The sequence below is a fragment of the Heliangelus exortis genome, chromosome 1 (assembly GCF_036169615.1).
Source record: "Heliangelus exortis chromosome 1, bHelExo1.hap1, whole genome shotgun sequence".
Classification (NCBI taxonomy): Eukaryota; Metazoa; Chordata; class Aves; order Apodiformes; family Trochilidae; genus Heliangelus; species Heliangelus exortis.
In genome coordinates, this window is record NC_092422.1 from 11,512,145 (window position 1) to 11,532,769 (window position 20,625).

Consider the following 20,625-nt stretch of genomic DNA (forward strand, 5'->3'; position numbering starts at 1 on the left):
TTGAATTTCCTTCATTTTTCTCCATTTTCACTTAATTTGGGAAGTGAGCAAGACTAGTTCTTGACACTGTTGCTTTTAGCTTCTCCATGAAATGCCATTTCATTTTGGATCAGTGAGAAATGGATGAAAAATCAGCATTTCCCTTATATTGCTTGTGTTATTCAGGACATTTCTGTCACCCTGTGAAAGTGGTCATTAAACTTGCCTTGAAGGAAGCAACAGGAGAAGCAGATATGCCAGAAGAAACTGCTGGGAGGTGCTAAGCTCTCCTAGAACTGCCATTTTAAAAAAACCCTTTCCAAGAGGCATGGCTGACCATCAGGTCCCTGGGCCTGATCCAGTTTCACCAGCCCTGGGGCTGATGGGCCAAAATGGGTCAGGTCAACTGGCAAAACTACTGCTGCAATGAGGGACTGGTAGGTTATGGGATCCTAAACTTCTCTGGGGATAATATGGGTAAGCTGAACTCCCCCCCAAAGCAAGCACCACTTCTGGTATTCTTTGAATTAATAACCTTTTCTGCTACGAACAAGAGGGATTACTTGTGTGTGTTACAGGTGGCCACCTTCAGAGTGGCTGAGAGGAGATGTTCACAGATGGACTATAGGAACAGAGCCACTGTATGCTGGGACTGACTCCAATATATCTTCCAGCTTCTGCCATTTAGGGATTTTCAGAGTGCAACATTCCATCTACATTTGGACTCCTTCCAACAAATATTTCTTCTGAATTTGCTCAACCCCTATTCTGAGTCCATGCTTACTTTTGACACCCAGTGTTGTGCAGCAAAGATGCTCTCAAAAAGTGTTCCTAGGTAGAAGTGTGTTCCTTTTGCTTGCCTTGAGGCCTGACAATCCCCTTAGGTGCCTACAATTCTTCTGCTAGAAGAAACAGTTGTTAGTTCTTCTCTGTTTGTCTCCTCATGTCACTCATGATCTCTATCTTCTTGCTGTCTCAGATTAATTGTAAGAAAGCTGATTCTCCCCTTCCACACTTTGCCTGGGATGGGTGTGCAGATTGCAAGTGGTGTTTGGGATGCAAACACCATGGTATTGTCCCATATGTTCATATACATGTAGATACACATATACTTCCACTGCAGTGACTCCTCCAGTTCACTTTGATGCTTTGAGCAAACTTTGTGAGGGTATTTCATATGAATGCAGACTTAATTTTCTTCTAATTCACTACAGGACTTTCCCTGTGTTTCCCACAGGACCTCAGTAACACTCAGAGCTGATGGACAAGAAGGTAGACTTGAGTCTCCCAACAATCTTTTCCTAATCTTTGAGAGCATTGTTTTGAAACTTAAAATATTTAAATGTACCTTTTTTTTTTTTTATTTTTGCTACTCTTGTAACATAGAAATTATGAACAATATTTTGATTACTATTTCAGTAAGGACAGAATTGACTTTTGCATTGTCAAACATGAAAATCTTTGTCTTTTGTGTAAACACACATACATATACAAACTTGTTGAGATGCAAATTCAGAAGCCTCAGCATGGTATCTATTTCCCCTGTGATCTATATTTGAAAGTGTAGCTCTTACCTTTGCACATATCTGCTGTTTTGTGAAGTATAAAGATGCTACTCTAATGTACATCAGCTCATTTTAATCACACATGAGTATCAACACATGAAGACTCCCTCAGCATGAAATGTAAACCTCTAAATTTTTAAACTGCTTTAAACTATATATATTTAAATATTTATGAAATCAAATTCTGACCACTTTGGCTGCTGAAACCTCTAAATCTTTAAAAGGAGTTTCCTGAAAATACTCATTGACATTTGCAGGAAGCTTTGCCTGTCTGAATTTTTGTCAGGGGAGTGCTTGGTCAAAGAATTTGAAAAATTTATAAAACCTGAAAAGTTTATGCTAGTTCTGAGTCCAACCATATTTGAAGACTAAAATTAAAGCCATACTTATGCATCTAAATAGCTGGTCTGTTTTCACAAGTACTGATCTTCACGTCTTCTTGACTCAGTCACTTTGTACCAAGACACCTATTTGGATGCAACACACGTGTTCCTAATGCTTTAACTTCACCAGCTGTGTTAGAAAAGTGTTGATCTCACCATCTCAATTTTTAACCTTTCCAGAACAGTTAAGAGTTACTCACTTCACAGAAGTTTTATGGATGAATTATTTTGTAGAAAGCTACTAGCACATATTACATAATTTAATTACTTCTGCTATCACTACTGTCTCGTCATTCCTACTGATTTTCGTGCATGAACACAATTTGGTTTAGTTTTTGCTTGCAGCATTTGCATGGCTAAAATAACACAAAATCTGGGCAGTCTTCATTGGTTTTCCTCATTCATGTTTACAGCATAATTCCAGCTCTTGCATTGCTTTGTTACAAAAAAAAAAAAAAAAAAAAGACTAGAGATATGAGAAAAATAAGGGAAAAGCACTATAAGCCCTATCCCTGATGTTTACTCTGGGGATGCAGGAGACCAAGAGCCACCTTGGAAGCATTGTTTGGGAGGACACAGGGCAGCAGCCACCCGCTTGCTTCTTACCCTGAGAGTAACACATGATGTTGTCCAGACCCATGGGCTCAAATGCAAATACCAAGACAAAGTTACCTCATTAACAGCCTCACAGTTGCCTCTGGGTTTTGTAATCTGTATTTATCAGGGTTGGGTTTGCAGAGTAGTCTCCTCTGTTTGAAAGACTATAATGAAGGTGATTAAAATGATTCATTAACATTGTGCCCATTTGAGCAAACAGTCCAAATATTTCTATATTCCCTGGTATCAAGCGCAGTGATCTTCACACAAATGTCCAAAGGTCTTTTAGCCTTCTTAATTTTTTCCACAGCTTGACTTCAATTAATGATTCATGTGCAAATTTATATACAATTACTGTACCAACTGACAAGCTTTTGATTTGCTTTGGATTCTTTGGAAGTGAAGGAAAATATCCTCAGAGCTCACAACAACAGTAAACTATTTAAATGACTGCTACATCTGAAAGTGTCTCTGGTGTCCCCAGCCATGACATTTATTCCACTTTGCTTAGTAGTGGCTGACATGATTCCTCCACGTGATTCCTTCAAACAAAGGGCCACATGAGGTGACAGACAGAGGACTGTATCGTGTCTTTGCTATGAAAGAGTAGAAAAAGGTTCTCATTTTAAAACTGAGTGGCTTGCTACAACATATGAGTTAAGATTTATTCTAAATCTTATCTTACAAGCAGTTAGGTATTTGGCCACCAGCACTCAGGAAAACCAAAGAGTATCTCCAATGGCTAGGAATGTGCTGGTAATTCCCAGCCTAAATTTACTTATGGCAGACTTCAAAGATGCTTAGTAGGTGAACTGGTTAAAAAACTTGTCAGAAGAAAAACAGTTGTGGATATATTAAAACCATATGAGTTTTGGACTGACATTCTCTGCATAAACAATTTGGCTATGGACACTTAAGTCCTCTACAGCTTTAAAAAGCTCAGGCTTAACAGAGAAATGAATAATAGTATCTCTGCAAACCAAATTTCAGTAGTATTTTCAGGTGGTAAGTCCAATGCTCCAGAAACAATTTCAGGCAGGATTAAAAACCTGAGGAGATTTTTTTTTTCCAATGCAGCAAATCGATGTCTATGGAAAACCATACTGAAGAACTGCTCCAGTGCCTGGCCCACAGAGAAGTGTCATTCCTGAAAAAGGCAGCCCTTGATAGCACTTTGGTTTTGAAACAAGATTTTGGCGACACAGCTGCTTAGCCTATTTAGTAGATTCCATATTTGCCAAAAAGGCCTGAAATTTGTGGATGGAGAGTTATTTAATTATTTTAAAAATAAAACTCAGCAGTGAAAACCCTATCCGAAGAAAAGAAGATGCCAAAATCAAGGACTGTGGCAGCCCTGGATCTCCTGCATCAGTGTGATGGATACTGCTGCTATCTTGCTGTGTTCAGCCACCCTAATGGCTGCGAGATACTTCTCCTTAGTGTTTCAGCTCCCCAGAGTTAGTGCTGAAGAGGAACCAGGGCTGAAAAGGGACAGTTGTTGGGATGGAAGTATGAAAGAAGGGCTGTGGAATTAAAAGTAATGATAGGGCCAGGAGGAAGAATGCAAAGGAAGACTTTGCACACTCATAGTGCCATAGGCAACAATTTGGTGGGAGAGAAACGATGGCCTGCTAGTCTAAAATGAGCTGCCTATTTGCAAAAGAAGCTCAGATGTAGTACATGCCATGACTCAGAACCACAGAATCACAGAATCACCGGGGTTGGAAAGGACCTCTGAGATCAAGTCTGACCCCTAATCCCCTACCACTGTGGTTACCAGACCATGGCACTGAGTGCCACATCAGTCTCTTCTTAAAAACCTCCAGGGACAGAGAATCCACCACCTCCCTGGGCAGCCCATTCCAATGCCTGATCTCCCTCTCTGTAAAGATTTTTTTCCTAATATCTAACCTAAACATCCCCTGGCAGAGCTTAAGTCCATGCCCCCTTGTCTTACTGGTAGCTACTTGGGAGAAGAGACTGACCCCCCCACGGCTCCAACCTCCTCTCAGGGAGTTGTAGAGAGTGATGAGGTCTCCCCTGAGCCTCCTCTTCTCCAGGCTGAACAGCCCCAGCTCCCTCAGCCCTTCCTCAGCTCCCTCAGCCCTTCCTCACAGGACTTGTGCTGGATCCCTTCACAGCCTCCTTGCTCTTCTCTGGACCTGCTCCAGGACCTCGATATCCTTCCTGAACTGAAGGGCCCAGAACTGGACACAGGACTCGAGGTGTGGCCTCACCAGGGCTGAGTACAAGGGCAGAATCACTTCCCTGGACCTGCTGGCCACGCTGTTCCTGATACAGGCCAGGATGCCATTGGCCTTCTTGGCCACCTGGGCACACTGCTGGCTCATGTTCGGCTTCCTGTCAATCCAGACTCCCAAGTCCCTTTCTGCCTGGCTGCTCTCAGCCACTCTGTGGCCAGCGTGGAGCTCCCCATGGGGTTGTTGTGGCCAAAGTGCAGGACCCGGCACTTGGCCTTGTTGAACCTCATCCCGTTGGAATCAGCCCAAATGTCTGGTCTGTCCAGGTCCCTATGCAGAGCCCTCCTGCCTTCCAGCTGATCGATTCTGTCCCCCAACTTAAGTGTCATCTGCAAATTTGCTGATGGTGGACTCAATCTAAATCATCAATGAAGATATTAAACAGAACTGGGCCCAGCACTGATCCCTGGGGGACACCACTGGTGGGCGGCTGCCAATTGGATCAGCACTGTTCAGCACCACTCTCTGGTGGCCTCCAGCAGTTCCTAACCCAGCACAGAGTGCTCATGGCTGAGCCCTGGGCATTGCACAATGGGCCAAAATGAAAGAGAGATTTGGGTTTCAAGTAACTTTGGCTTTTTTTAGGAAACCCTATCCAGAGACAAAAAAGCCAGTCTGTGAGCTACTGGTAGCAACATGTTAGTGAAATAAGTGAGGTAGTCATACAAACAACCTGCTGCACAGAAAGAAAACAAAGTGGAGAAATTCAGGTAAATAAAATAGCTATGGCTAGACATGAGACACCCCCAAGCAGCAGGTAAACAGTTAATGCAGTCATTAATGAACAAGCACAACAATAAAAAACCAACAGGAAGAGGCCATCCCTTGCCATAACGGGAGCAAAACCACTGCACTGAACCTCTTCCCTGCTGGAAAGTGGCCACACCAGATAAAAGTAAGAGGAAAAAAAGAAATATTTGGGGAAAAAACTCTCCCTGTCCCAAACCTGTTTCTTCCTGATGGAAATTTAAGTTCAGTTGTTACTGTTTAGCCAGGTAGGTTCACAGGAAAAACAGAGTGGAAAAAGGCTCAATTCTCATCCTGGGAGATGCTCATAAGACCCAGCTTAGAGCTTGTAAATGCCACAAGTAACAAGGCCCATGGGCTCTGCTATAAGCACAAAAAACACTGGAGAGAGGCAGGTTCATCCTTGTCATGCTATAGAAGGGGTTAAAAGTGGTCAGTTCATCACTCTGCTGTGTGGTGCCTTGGAAGTTTTCACAACACCAGATGTGCGAAGGAAAAAAAAAAAAGGAAGAAAGAAAGAAAAGCGAACACCAGTAGACATCCTGGTGCCCTGGAAGCAGTTAAATTAACACCCAGCAGGGACAAATTTGCAGCTTTGGGAACAAGCTTAAAGTTAGTCTGTTTTCATTCCTGGAGCAAATTTGCAAGTGTATGACAGTGAAGTATAGCCTGGAAAGGAGCAGACAGCTTTGGATTAAGGACAGATAGCCAGAACTCACTCCCACCCTCCCTCCTCCCACTCTGTTTTGCACTTAGGCTGTGAAGCTCCCAATACTTCTGTTAATCCCTGTGTCTTCTCATGTCTTTTACCAGTTCCAGTAGGAAAAAAAAAAAAAAAAAAAAGCCATTCTTTTCTTTTTTTTTCCATTCTAGTTGAAACCAGACAAGACCAGAGTTACCCCAGTGAAGCCTGCTTTAGCTGGGATTGCAGTTTACAGTCATTTGGAGAAATCTAGCTCTGCAATAGATAAAGTTGGATGCTCTTCTAACCAGAACCAAAGCACTAAATCCTTTAGTCATTCATCACTCACTTGGAGCCAGGCTGTGGCCCGGCTTGTAACCACTGCAGACTACAGAAAGGACTGGAAAAAGAAAAGACTGGGAGATTACATCCATCACATCCATCACATCTTCACTGGATTATGGAAAGCCCTGAGAGTCTCTCTCCTTTTTACAGATTACAGTACACACTAGCTCCACAGAAACATCATCTTTATTAATCTTTACATCTTGGGCACTGCAAATATTTTGGTACCAGTCAATCACAGGGAACATTTAAACTGAGGTAGACTACGCAGCTTCTTATGAAGGCCTGAAAGGACTACTCAGTTTCCAGCATTCTTACTCAAATGCATCTTTTAGAAGAGAGGAAGAAACTTCAAAACCTGGAACAGGCTTACTAGACAGGTAGTCAATGCTCCTAGGTTATCAATGCTTCAGAGGTATTTGGGCAACACCCCTAATAGCATGCTTTAAAAAAACCAACAACCACAAAACAAATGAACAAACCCTATAGATGCTATTCCCCTGTGCATCAGTAGCTCCTGTTCTGCCCTATTTCCTCCCGCACTATTTCCCACCCTTGGATCCCCTGTCCTCTACTGTTTGCACTCAAACTCACTCTCAGCTTCCACCTCCTGAGCTCCCAATACTTTATCCTCAATCCCCATTCTTACCCAAACCAAATTTTCACTTTATATCACTGTCTTCCAGGTTTCTTCCTACCCTCAGACTCTCACCCTTTCTGCACTTTCCTCCTTTGCTACCTCCTCTCCCAGTCTCTGCTGCATCACATTGTCCTGCTGTGGACCCAGTACCATCTGGCTCTTTCTTTCCCTCTCCTCTGACTCTTTCGTGCCCTCAGTTCCTGTCCTTCCATACCCAAACTCCCTTTTGCAGCCAGATGTCCACCTTCCTCTCTCTCCAGCCCCTGAGCAGCTGATGTTCCCCAGCACCAGCCACTCGAGTCCAGTTCAACAACTTGGTGCTGCTGGCAAGTTGTTAAACTCTGCTTCTTGCCTCCAGCTACGTGCTCCTGCCACTTCCCTTGTGCTGGTGTTGGCTTTGTCTGGTCCCACAAGCTGGACAAAGTCAGTAAAAGATCAGAAAACAACAGAGAGAAAAAGGATTTTTCTCTGCAAGTTGTGTGAGAGCTCAGACAAATGCTAGAGCTGGTGCCAGAGGAAGGAGTGACCAGGGGGCTGGGATGTGAGAGACCTCCTTGCCCCTTTCTGAAGCTCCCAGCCTTTAAATGGACTCTGCCATCCTGTGAAACCTCACCTAAGAGTGCCCAAAGCCCCTTGTCCTCCATGCAATTCAAGGCACTGTAGTTTCAGTCTGTGCATGTCTTGCAGGCAGAGCAGCAGAGCTGTGCTCATGGCCCCTGAGCCTCTTCCACAGAAGGTTATGTCCCACATGTCTGGCTTAGGAACTCTGAGCTGCACCTTCTTTCCCAGTTAGGTAGGAGCTTAGGGGATGACCATTAAATACAGAAAACTGATATAACAGAAAGAGATGAATATCCCTCATTTTACCTGATTTCTGCATTTTCTACTGATTCACAATATGATGTGGACCTCACAGATCCTCACCTTTTCTCATGTATTTGGAAAATCATTCAACTCATCTAGTGGGAGGTGTCCCTGCCCATGCAGGGGGAGGGTTGGAACTAGATAATCTTTAAGGTCTCTTCCAAACCATTCTGTTTCCATAATTTGGAGGGATGTGCTGCTTCAGGCACTGAGCCCCACTCCAAATTCCAGCTGGGGCTTGCCAAAACAGAGCCTCATCAGGGGGACTGAGAAGTGAGGACCCTTTTTGAAGGGAGGACAGGAAGTCAACATGGTTGGCCTGTTCAGTGTGTTGTGAAGCTGCTAAGCTGCTCTCAAGACCCCACTGCCTTCCCACACACACAGTGGCAAACAGAATCTCAGGCATAGCCAAGAGGAGTCCACCCACACACAGGTGTCTCAAAGGCACCTTGGAGAGTGAGCAAGCTGCTGTGTGCACCTCAGTGGGCTGTTTGCCATTGAGCTATAGCTACAAAGAGAAAAAGAGGCATAAAAAACTGCTGCAAGCACTCCAGAGATCTTTTCTGGAGGACAGCTCAGTCTGCTGCGGATGCTGGGTCTTCAGAAAAGACCAAGTGGCAAGGGGAGGTCAGGTCAGGTTGAGCAGAGAGGGGATGATAGTTCAGGCACTATCCTAAAACAGAAGGACAGTGCCTCTGAAACTGACCCTGAGTCTGGTTCAACTCCAGACTCTGTCAGAGGATTCTTCTGCAATTGTAAATGTCCTTATCCAACAACTCCAGTGGATTGATTTTAATAGCTTTGGATGAGATCTTCCTTTTCTCTTTCCCAAAATATATAATACTAAAAAAAATACGGTAACATTTCCTTCCTCTCAAGGTTTTGCTGGATTGCTTATTTAGAGTATAAATTCTTCAGGGCAAAAGCTGCCTCTTAGACTGTGTATGTACTCTGGCAGAAACAGGCATGCAGCAAGTGAAGCAGGCAGATGGTTTTGAGTTAGTTTGGTTGGAGCATCTGTCTGATTTTCTGGATCAGCATCACATACAAATGGTAAATTCACCCGTGAAAACTCACATTAAAGGAACATTACTAGGTCTGTTGCTGTCTTAATGACAGGAATCTGTGGCCTGGGGCAGGTCTCCACCATGAAAACACCAGCAGTAAAAGTGGCTGAGAGGAGAAATAAATATTTGCCATTAAAAATATTCTTTTATTTTGAACCTTTGAGACACAAATTACTGGGACTTTCTCTTGAGGACTTCAGCGAATTTAAGTAATAGAAGACTCTAGGGAGAAAAATGTGAACTGGGGCTTGTTATTTTTTTTTTCCCTGCCTTGTTGAGGTGTTCATAAATTGCCTAAAAACAAGCAGAAACTTACAGGAAAGGGTTTTTCACCATGCAAGCTCCAAATGGCTGTGAAATTACTTTGTTTTTCCAGGCTGCCTTTCCAAAATCCCTGCAGGAAGTTGACTCAGGGCTTGACTGTAGCCTCAGATGCCCACACAGCAATAGCAGAAATCTTCACTTCAACCAGGTAAGAAGCTTTTACTGATATCCCAGCTTTATTGAAAAGATCACAGGACAAGACAGGCTAACATGATTAGTAGCTGAAAAACAGAACTGAAGCATCCCTGGCCCCTTGCCTCCTGGTCAGCATTGCATCCTCACAGTTTCCTATACCAATCTTGTTCTGTTACACCTTCTTTCTGGTTAATCTCAAAAGCACAAACACATGTTGTGTCTTTGGTGATGATTCCTTACTTTACCCCACCACTCCAGGCCTGTAAAATGTAATCTCAGCCACCAGCACTATGGATCTCCTTACCTGCCTCTTCCTCTTTGCAGCCACCATCATCTTCTCTGTGTTCATACCAGACACCTCAGCCACCCCTTCGCTTCCCAACCCTTACCCATGTTTTCCAGGTGGCAGTGGAGTAAAATCAAAGGACTGAAGCAGCTGCCACCCTTACCATACCCCTGTCTCTAGCAGCACTTTTTGCCCACAGCCAAGACCACTGAATGGCTCATGAGATGCCTCTTGGATCATAGCCCCCTAATCAACATCTCTAGATGTGAAGGGTAGATTGTATGCTTCATATTTCTTCTGTAAAACTCATCTTCTTTGATTCTTGCAGAAGACATCAACACTACTGAAACTGAGATATAGGCCATTTTTAAACAGATTTTAATCAGTTTAATGACAATTTGATCAATCAGTGGACCTCCCAGGCACTTTTACAATGCTAATAAATAACATCTTCTGTTTGCTCCACAGCAGTAAATATGGTCCTAAACTACAGGGTGGAAAAAGGTCACTGTTTCACTGCCCCTTCTCAGAGTTTACCAGTGCTGGGCTTTGTAAACAATTTAACAAAATATTTGCACCTCACTGTCCCCTGCCCTCTAGATTTCACACATTCCCTAATTTGGTTGTTTCACCAACTTAACTGCAACTTTCTCCTCCCATCAGCAAGAAAAAAATAAAGCTGCTTGTTTCTGTACTTCGCACTGCTGCTGCCTCTAACTAACAGAGATGCTGTGTATTCAGCACACCTGAGGGCAGATGGTTGCCAATCTCATCTTTTTGTTGTGGTTTTGGCTCTTTTTCTTCCTGAGGAGGGACAGAGCTACTCTACCAGGGCACAACAAGGCCAAGTGCCAAGTCCTGCATTTGAGTCACAACAACACCAGGCAGTGCCACTGGCTTGGGAAAGAGTGGCTGGAAAGCTGCCTGGTGGGAAAGAACACAGAGGTGCTGGCTGACAGCTGGCTACATAAATATGAGCCAGCAGTGTGCCCAGGTGGCCAAGAAGGTCAAGAGCATCCTGACTTGTGTCAGAAATAGTGTGGCCAGCAGGACCACGGAATGATGGTGCCCCAGTATTTTGCACCTGGAGTACTGTGTTCAGTTTTGGGCCCCTGACTATAGAAAGGACATGGAGCTATGAGAGCATGTCCCAAGGAGGGCAACGAAGCCAGCAAAGGGTCTAGAGCACAACTCTTATGTGGAGTGCCTGAGGAAACTGGGATTGTTTAGCCTGGAGAAAAGGAGGGTCAGGAGAGACCTTATTGCTCTCTACAACTACCTGAAAGGAGATGGTAGCAAGGTGAGTGTCCATCTCCCTAGTAACATGTGATAGGGCAAGAGGAAATGTGATAAGACAAGAGCAAATGGCCTGAAGCTGTGCCAGAGGAGGTTTATATTGAATATTATGAAAAAATTATTCACCAAAAGGATCATCAAGCACTAGAACAGGCTGTCCATTGGAGTGGCTGAGTCACCATCCCTGGAGGTATTTAAAAGAAATGTAGATATGATGCTTAGTGGCAGACTTGGCCAGGTTAGATTGATGATTGGAATTAATGATCTTAAAGGTCTTTTCCAACCTAAATTATTCTATGATTCTATGATATTTAAGTGCGCTGACACTAGCAAAGAACTCATCCAGACAAGTGCAATGATGGGTTTTATTGGTATTTTCATGGAAGTATCTACAAAAAACAGTTCAAATGAGACAACAGGGACTATCTCAGCTACGTTCCAAATCCCCATTCTCAGAAGCATTTGACCTAAGTAGATAATATTCTAGTATTCTACAGGTGTAAATACTTTACTCAAAGAGTTAAGAAACCTTATGAAACTGGCAATATCTCTGAGCCTTTGAATTACAATATCATAAGGGACTGACCATCCAGAGTGTGGTAGTCTATATATTTCATTCAGCAAACTGAGCATGATTGATATAAGACACTACCAAGACAGTTGTCCACCATGACAATACAGGAACTTATGACATTTTCTCTCTTGTTGCATGTGCATAAATGAGCTATGACCCTGCAATTGATAGTGGTTAATGAGACATGTTCAAATTTCTATCCAGAATATTTAATTCAGAAGCCCTTGCATGAAGGAATGCAACCAAAATGGAGCTATCTAGAAGAGTTGTCATCCAAATATTATTTTTATAGCCAGCACTGAAAGAAAGGTCACATTGTTGTTTTCTTACACTATGGAACAGTTTCTATTATTGCAGATTCCAAAAGCCTGGAATCATTATTCATGATCTCAGTTGAATTTGAGTCCTAGTTTGTACCAATTACCACAAGCCACTCTAGATTTTCTCCATTTTACAAATAACTTGCAAAATAATTCCCTCACACTTGAGAATAGAAAGGCTGCCTCACTGAAATGTACTCTTCTCTCCTTTAATAGTAAACACAAAGGTCTAGGAAAATTTTGTTTTGATAGGAATCATCCAAAGGATCTAAATTTTCTTTGAAAAATTTTGGAGGCTTAATTAGAGGTCTAAGTTATCACTCAGCAGTGAATGGCAAAAAGACTTTTTCTATTACTTTCAAAAAAGTCATTAGATCTCTTTCTCCTAGTGCTTCTTTTTCATGTAGCACTCTAACAATCAGCCAGTTTAACAGTCATTCCTTATTAAATCCGTATGGTGCTCATGCTTTAAGAAAAAAGCTAGAACACCATATCCTGCTGCTTACTGTGCTGCTGTAAGTCCAATTATACTTCTCTGAAAACAAATGAAATTACTCGGGGTCTACACTGGAGAAAATGAGAGGATAATCTGTCTCTGCATCTCTGCAGAGCTGCCAGATTATTTCAAATACCATCTCTGTCCCTTAGAGATACTTAAGAGCAATGCATATATGTCAGCTAAGCACTCATTTTATGGGCATTTTAAGAGCATGAAGGAGGCCTGCAAGGAGAGGGGGGGCACCTCAGCACTTGGAGCTCCTTTGGGCTTAAGCTCCTCGTTGGTGGCACATTAGGAGATGTCCTGCTGGAAAGCAGGTCCACGGAGAAAGACCCTGGAGTCCTAGCAGACAGTAAATTCTCCATGGGTTAACAATGTGTTCTTGTGGCCAAGAGGGCCTAGGTGTGCATCAGGAAAAGTGCGTCCTGCAGATCTAGGGAGGTTCTCCTACCCCTCTACTCTGCTCTGGTGAGACCACATCTGGGATACTGGATCCAGTTTTGGGCTCCCCAGTTCAAGAGAGACAGGGATCTACTGGAGACAGTCCATGGGAGAGCTACGAGGATAATTAAGGAACTTGAACACCTCTCCTATGAAGAAAGACTGAGGGAACTGGGGCTGCTTAGGCTTGAGAAAAGAGAGCTGGGAAGGGATCTTAATAATGTCTGTAAATATCTGAGGGGTGGGTGTCAAGAGGATGAGGCAAATCTCTTCTCAGTGGTGCCTAGCAATAGGACAATAATGGGTTTAAACTAGAACATAGGAAGTTCCACCTCAACATGAGGAGAAACTTGTTTACTGTGAGGGTGATGGAGTACTGGAACAGCCTGACCAGTGAGGTTGTGGAGTCTCCTTCTTTGGAGACTTTCAAAACCTGCCTGGATGTATTCCTGTGTGGCCTCAGTGATCCTGCTGTGGCAGGAGGGTTGGACTGGATGATCTCTAGATGTCCCTTCCATCTCTTAGTATTCTAGAATTCCATGATTCCATCCCTTTGGTGCAGTGCTGTTCTGTGGCTGCTCTCCAGCCAGATGCAGCCCTGCTGTGGCCCTGGGTCATGGAGCATCTGAAGGGCCATTGGCCCCATGCTGCAAAACACAAAGCCTTGCTGTGAGACAGCGTGAGGCACAAGAGACATGTGGGACACCCATGCTTGGAGAGGTTATGGTCAGTATTGTGTAGAAAGGGAGACTGCCTGGGCTTAAGAAGAACCTGGTGAAGAAAATGATAAAAGGCATGCACCAGTAAGGGCTAAAAAAAGCCCCAAACTACAACTGATCACACCACATTCCTGGGATCTTGAAAAAAATAAAAGGGAAAACAAAAAATGAGAAGATTATCAAGGAACAGGAACTAAAAGGCCCTGAACTCTGCACAAGGGAACGCTATTGTGTACTGTAACTACACAGACAACACCTATGCCTTAAAAATAAGGACCACTGGTGCAGGAGCGGCAAGGAAAATGCGTGCAACCAATATGGTTGATAAACGAACTTCTGGTTTATTGCGCAGCAACTTTCGCTTATATAGTGCTTCTGTGACCACACCCCAGCCACCAACATAACTTTTTATTGGACACCCGGTGTGTTTACCTGTAGCACAGCAAATCCCTGGTGCAGGTAGCACCGGAGTATGGGCTGATCTAATTGGCCCCCCAAACATGGGGTTGGGCATAGTAAAGGGGGTCGTACCTCCTATCTCTTCGAGAATATTCAGCAATATTCTCCAAGATTCTCCAAACCTCTCTAGCATTCCACAACACACTGGTTGTCTGTGTAAAGGGGGGGCTGAAGCTCTCACACTCTTTTGTGTTATCCTCACTCCCAAAGTCAAGACTAAATAGGGCACATGCCCACATGTAGCAGATAGAGTGGCTATCCCATGAGAGTTCCAGTTCTCATGAGCTCAGCCTTTTCTCCCTTCCCTTGAGTGAATGAAGTTGAAAAGAAAAATTTGGAGAAAAAGTCAGCTTGAAACCTTGGAGTTTAATTTGGCTTTAGGTCAAAACCAGAAGAGGATGAATAATATTTTGTTTAGTAGACACAGGCTTTTTCTTTTTTTTTTTAAGTGTTTTTGACTAGTTCACAGAACACAAATGGATCTTATTGAACAAGTCTTATGGCTGATCAAAAACATTGAAGATATGTGTGAAATTTCTTAGGCTAGTTTAAAATGACACATTTTTTACTCAAAATTTTTGAGTCTTACTTCAGAAGCATCTTTCACTGATTGGATGACATTTCTTCACAAAGGTAAAGTTATATTTCAAACTTCTACCCAAACCCAGTTACAGATTTTCCCCACATCAGCCCAAGTTCTGTGTAAGTATTGCAAACCTGTGCAGAATTTGGAGCTTGTAATTGTTCTCTAAACAAAGAGAGTGTTGTATTTCTAAGAGTTTATGACTGCATATGCTGCACTCTGACAGACAATGGAAAGGTAAATCTTTCCCACAACCACAAAGAGCAAAACAGAGAAGCAAACAAAACCTTCATTCAGATCAACCTTCCAAGAAACCATGAAGATTTCCATCATTTTTATGACTTTCCCCTAGAGGCAAAAGACATCTCATTAGCAAATCCGACTATAAGTTTGCTCTGATGTGACACAAAGTGAATGTGACAAGTAGAGAAATTAAAAGCCTCATATTTCCAGTTAGCAAGCTAAGGCCGATAAGTCAAGTTCAAATGCTTTTTGGGGATCTTAAAGCTTGGGGAGTAAAAATCCAGAGGGTGAGCTGATTCAGCTAAAAATGTGAACTTTTAGTGTTCCAGTCAGTTTTATCTGATGGCAATGTCGAAGCAGCACTTCATGAACATGCACTCATGTTTCCAGCTACAAGCATGCCAGCCACTACTGAGATGGTTCTTACAATACACAATTATAACAAGCAGAATCAAAACTTGATTCCTCATGAAGGAATAAGGTATGAATAAAATAAATATTAATCATGAAGTTAGTTTGTAAATGTTGGTAATAATTCATTCGTTACTGTTAATCATCTTCAGAAATCCTCAGAGGTGGAAGATGATCCTCCAAGAAAGAAGACTGTGAAGTCTAAATAAGGTAATGGTCCCATTGTTAAAATCAGTGGGAACTGGAGAAGAAAACTTGTGAGGAGCAGCTGAGGGAATTAGAAGAAGAGGAAGCTGAGGCGAGGCCTTATTGCACTCCACAGCTACCTGAAAGGAGGTTGGTAGCAAGGCACATTTTGGTCTCTTCTCCTAGTAACAAACAACAGGAGAAGAGACTTGGCCTCAAGTTGCACCAGTGGAGGTTCAGATTGGATATTAGGAAAAATATCTTTGCTGACAGAGTGGTCAAGCCTTGGAACAGGCTGCCCAGGGAAGTGGAGGAGTTTCCATCCCTGGAGGTGGTAAAAAAATGTGTAGATGTGGCACTTCAGGGCTTCCTCATGCTGAATGAAGGAACTGTTAAAATTAATCTGCCTGCCAGTCTGTTAAGAGAACAGGAAAATGTGCCTAAGAAGAGAACAGACAGTGGCCTGAGAAGGAGAGGAACAGCCATCAGGGACCTCCCATAGAGCAGCAAAGCTGGGCTTGCTTCCTGTCAGTGCTTGTTCTCCAACATCTCCCAGCAAAGCAGCATCTACCCACCCAAAGCTGCCCAAGTGTTTTGCCAGGAACTTCTCACTACTTGTGGTGCTCTGTTAGTGAAAGTAATAGTTATTTGGCCAAAGAATTTCAAAGAGGTAAAAGGAGAGAAGTGTCCAAGCATACAACTATATTTACTTTACTCTGTTTTTGAAACATCTGACTGTTCACTCAGTTTGGCAAAGAAACTCCAGTTCTGAATGGATCATTCACAATGCTGCTTTTCTGGGACTTGAGGAAGACTTAGGCTTTCACTTTTCAGTAGTTTCTTATGGATGTTTTTCACATCCACAAATGATCTCCACATCTGCATTTCCATTCCATGCCTTCGAATGTGTTGAGCCCAAGTCCCATTAAAAGTCCTCAAAATGGCTTAAATTTCCCAAGGTCAAATACTTGTTTTGCACCTGGTTTCCAGGTTCTAGGGTACAGTGAGGTTACATATTTAAACTTTGATTGGCAGGTCTGAACCTTGGGATATTGGTGCACAGTGACTTGACACAGCATAGCTGAGCTGTAGTGATCAGTGGTGTCCGAGCACTGTCTCATGATAGCACCATGGGAGCTGGCCATGTGGTATATAATTGTAGATGTATCTGTGGCAACCTTCACCTTCATATCTAAACAAGTATTTTATCCACAGAATATTCCCAGAAGTGTGAGGGGGTTTATAAAGTTCACAGATAAGTCTTAGTTTTCCTTTGCCAAAAAGATAACAAAGGAGCAAACTATGTTTTTGTCATGTCAGTCACAAGATATCTAAAAGCAGAATTTCCTAACCCTGCCTCCCTGAGGAAAATTAATGCTTCAAAGTATATTATCTAAGATAACATATGGTAATTGAAATTTTTCCATTCAAAAGAGCTTAGATTTTTGTAATCTAGAAAACTTAGATTGCAGTCCAAAACAAGCTTGCATCTGCCCTTCTATCTCACCTTTTGGACAAGTATCAACATAATATACACCAGGGACATATTCACTCCATTGTGTTAAGCAAAAAGACTTATGAACACATATTTCTTGAAATTCTTATAAAAGTGGATCCATGATTTGCCTGAACAGGTGCTAAGCATGCCATCACCTGGTCTGCTGAAGTGTGTGCTGAGATGGTCATTGTCTGACATCAGCACGCACCTCCGGGAGGAATGAGGCTGGGCTGGAAAAGGCTTTTCCTGATCAGACCAGAAGGATTCTGTAACAAATATGGAGGAATTTTCCTTACCTGTCTATGCTGCTGAGAGACTGGATACTGCAAACCCGAGAGCTGCTGGCTTTGCTGAATTTTCTGAAGCATCATTTTTTGCTGCATTGCTAGTGGTACATTGGGTGGCCTTTGAAGAGGCTGGTTTGGGAGAGGCTGAGCAGGTTGTGGCTGTGGCTGTTGTTGTGGCTGTTGCTGTGGCTGTTGCTGTGGCTGTTGCACAGGGGCTGAGCCCTGTGCCTGCTGTGTGTAGTGCAGAAGGGCAGGCTTGTTTTGGGAACCCAAAACTGAAGGCATTTGCTGGTTTGTTTGCTCTGAGTTAAAGTGAAACAAAGGCTTTGTGTTGCCATGATGCTGCTCTAGGGGTGGCTGAGCACTGTTGATAAAGTTTCTGTTGAGGTCCTGAGGCTTCTGTTGCATGATTATGTCCATGGGATTGTTCTGGGGAGTGGTTGGTTTATAAACATAGCTGTTCATCCCTTTTGTCTGGTTTCCATTCACTGGTACCCCAAGCATTGCTGAGCTTTGTGGGCTGAACTGCTGCTGGCGAAAAGAAGGACTGGGGATTTTCTCTTGCACAAAGGGTCCAGGGGAAGGTCCTGACGGAGACAAGGTGGACCAATTGGCTGTCTGGTTCTGCTGCTGCTGTTGCTGCTGAATCAAGGCATGTTGCTGCCTGTTGGCTGCAATCTGTTTGAGTTGCTGTGCATGAGACACCTCTTGCCAGTTCGGCAGTGGCCGACTGGATGCAGAAGAGACCTGTGATACCTGTGTTTGACTCTGAGGCACCGAAGGGATGGGTGAAGAGGTGGACATGGCAGCAGTGGCCATTGTGAAGGCTGGACCTGTGGAAGAAGGTCTCATCTGTGGTGAGCCCACAGGAGCCTGATTCATGCCTGGTGCATATTCACTCTTTATCACCATCTTATCCATCTGCAGAGATCTCACAGGGCCCCTCTGGTTCTGCTGTCCGAGGTCAATGTTGAATGGCTCATCTTGTTTTATTGTAGCATTTATCATATTCTCTAGCTCCAGATCACTCATTGGTGGCACTGATATGTTAGTCAGTTCATTAAATAGCTCCTGAAGCTCCAGATCCATCATTTGTTCCCACGAATCTTCTCCATATCTATTAGGGAACATGTTCTCATGGGATGCCTGGCCATCTAAGTGTTTGCTGCAGGACACAGTTTCTCCTGGTTCTTTCTTTACCTCTCTCAAAGTCATATTAAACATGCCATTCCCACTGGCATGGGCATTGTTTGCCAGGTTGCTGGCCTTTCTTTGTGATCCTTGCCCCACAGACATAGTTCCTGACATTGATTGGCTTTGGCAATTGTTAACATGTTGTCCACCTTGTCCCACTGAGATATTATCACCCACTCTTAACCTCTTAATGTCAAGGAAAGAGCTCTCTGAAACACCATTGGGCCTCTTGTTGTTGACAGGTGACAGATTTACCACCAACTTTCTCTTCAAGGAGCCTTGGAGCTGAAAGAAGCAGAGACAAAAAAAAAAAAAAAAAAAAAAATTAGATGACACCGAAGAAACAAACTTTAGTCTGATTAACAGAAGGATCTTGCAAGTCAACAGTCACGTAAGCATTGCTTAGTACAGAAAGCTACTCTGGGCTTTCCTAGTCAATGAAACTGTGCAGAACTGTAGGAAAATATGTTTTAAGTAAGATACATCCTTGCCACCACCCCCTCCACTCCTTGTAGTCACCAGGATTTTTCGAGCACTGCTGCCTCCTCTTGATCACAGATCCCCATTCCCATGGGGGGTGTGTGGAGGGAGGTGCCCAGAGCTGTAGCTGACAAAGCCTCAAACATATCAGCCCCAGATTTGCTCCCATCTAACTATACTAGACAGACCTAGAATATTTTCAGACAGCAGAGGCTAATGCAGTAATGAAATCTGCGTTTGTGCCTCTCCAGTGCTGCAGGATTTATATTCTAAAGATTTTGGTGTATAATCCAAAAAAACGGTTTTGACTGCTGTAGGTCAAAGGTCCTAGGAGACATTTTTATGGCACAGAGTTCCAGACATCCAAATCTCACATAGATTTATACTGGCCAGAGATGTGTGTGATTAAAGATTTTAGATGTTAACTTGTTCAAAACTGAAAATGAAGCCACTGGAGCCACGTCAGGTTATGTCAGCCAAGGGTCTGGCCCATGATGTACTGCTGGATTATTTTCCAGAGATGTATATTAATGCATTAAGCCCTAATTGTTTATGTCCCGAAACATCTGCTATATATGAAACACAGTCCACACAACCATGCTCTAAGAACTGTAACTCTGTTTCCTTTCCTTGGATATTTACAGTGATATTTTCATCTGCAGGAGGGAAAGAGGTTCACAGCCCCCTCCCTCTGATCTCACTCCTTATCTGTGGCCGCACACAAAAATTCCCACCCCCTGCACACAAAACAAAGGTGCAGTCCACCGAGCTGAAAAGTTGGGACTCAGTGCAGATAACCTGAAGTAGATTTGCACTGAACTAAAAAAACGTGGTTCCTAAGAGAACAGATGACTCCTAAACACACCCAGCTGTCATCTCTCCAGCTCTGCGCTCCAGAGGCGGATGCCGGGAGGGAAGGAGCTGCCGTGCACGCAGCCCTCCACCCCCTGGGCACACAGCCTGGCCCTGCTCCAGCTCTGAGCTCTATCAGGAAACTCTGCAGGGAAACTTGCCTTGTCTTCTGCCTTTCTGCGCCTGGGCAGAAGTGCACCAGCCTTGGAGGCAACAATGTCATCTGACAAACACGTGTGCGTATCACTGAGAAAATGGCACCCTTGCAAACTGTGATACCTCGGGAGCATGTGATGGCCAGAGGAAACACTGAGCACTCTTATTTTGCCGTATGGGAGGAAGAAAAACTAAAGAGGTCTTCCAGTGATATTATTTGTGCCACACCAGTTCATGTGCAGAAGTCCATGGGCATGTAATACTCTGTTGTGGCCTCCATTCCCCCCCAACTCCAGATTTGTCTATAGGTAAAAGCTCTTCAGATATAACTCCAGGTGTGAACACTTTAATTCTGGTGTGAATACCAGTGAGTTGCTTGGGAAGATCTCAACTGGCAAATGTCTTTTTCCTCCATACCCACTTATCCTTCCACCGCATCAGCAGGTCACTGAGTTTACCCCTTAAAAATAAAGCTTGTAATTTCTCTGTCCGACACTGAAAATCTCTCATATCACAAGCGAAGTTTCCAGCATAGTTTTGAATCACAGATTC

At 43.5% G+C, this 20,625-nt stretch overlaps 1 protein-coding gene and 1 long non-coding RNA gene across 3 annotated transcripts in view; one reads left to right on the forward strand and one right to left on the reverse strand.

Moving 5' to 3' along the window:
* MAML2 (mastermind like transcriptional coactivator 2) overlaps positions 1–20,625 on the reverse strand; it is a 216,794-nt gene that overhangs the window by 52,911 nt on the left and 143,258 nt on the right. For both annotated transcript variants that reach the window (XM_071734073.1, XM_071734082.1), the window contains exon 3: positions 17,401–18,870. In XM_071734073.1, coding sequence (XP_071590174.1) covers positions 17,401–18,870 — 1,470 coding nt within the window. The remainder of the gene's footprint in view (positions 1–17,400; positions 18,871–20,625) is intronic.
* The window catches only part of LOC139791631 (uncharacterized), a 34,643-nt gene that overhangs the window by 9,747 nt on the left and 4,271 nt on the right, over positions 1–20,625 (forward strand). Inside the window, exon 2 of the long non-coding RNA XR_011723975.1 lies at positions 9,507–9,602. This is a non-coding gene — a long non-coding RNA (uncharacterized lncRNA). The remainder of the gene's footprint in view (positions 1–9,506; positions 9,603–20,625) is intronic.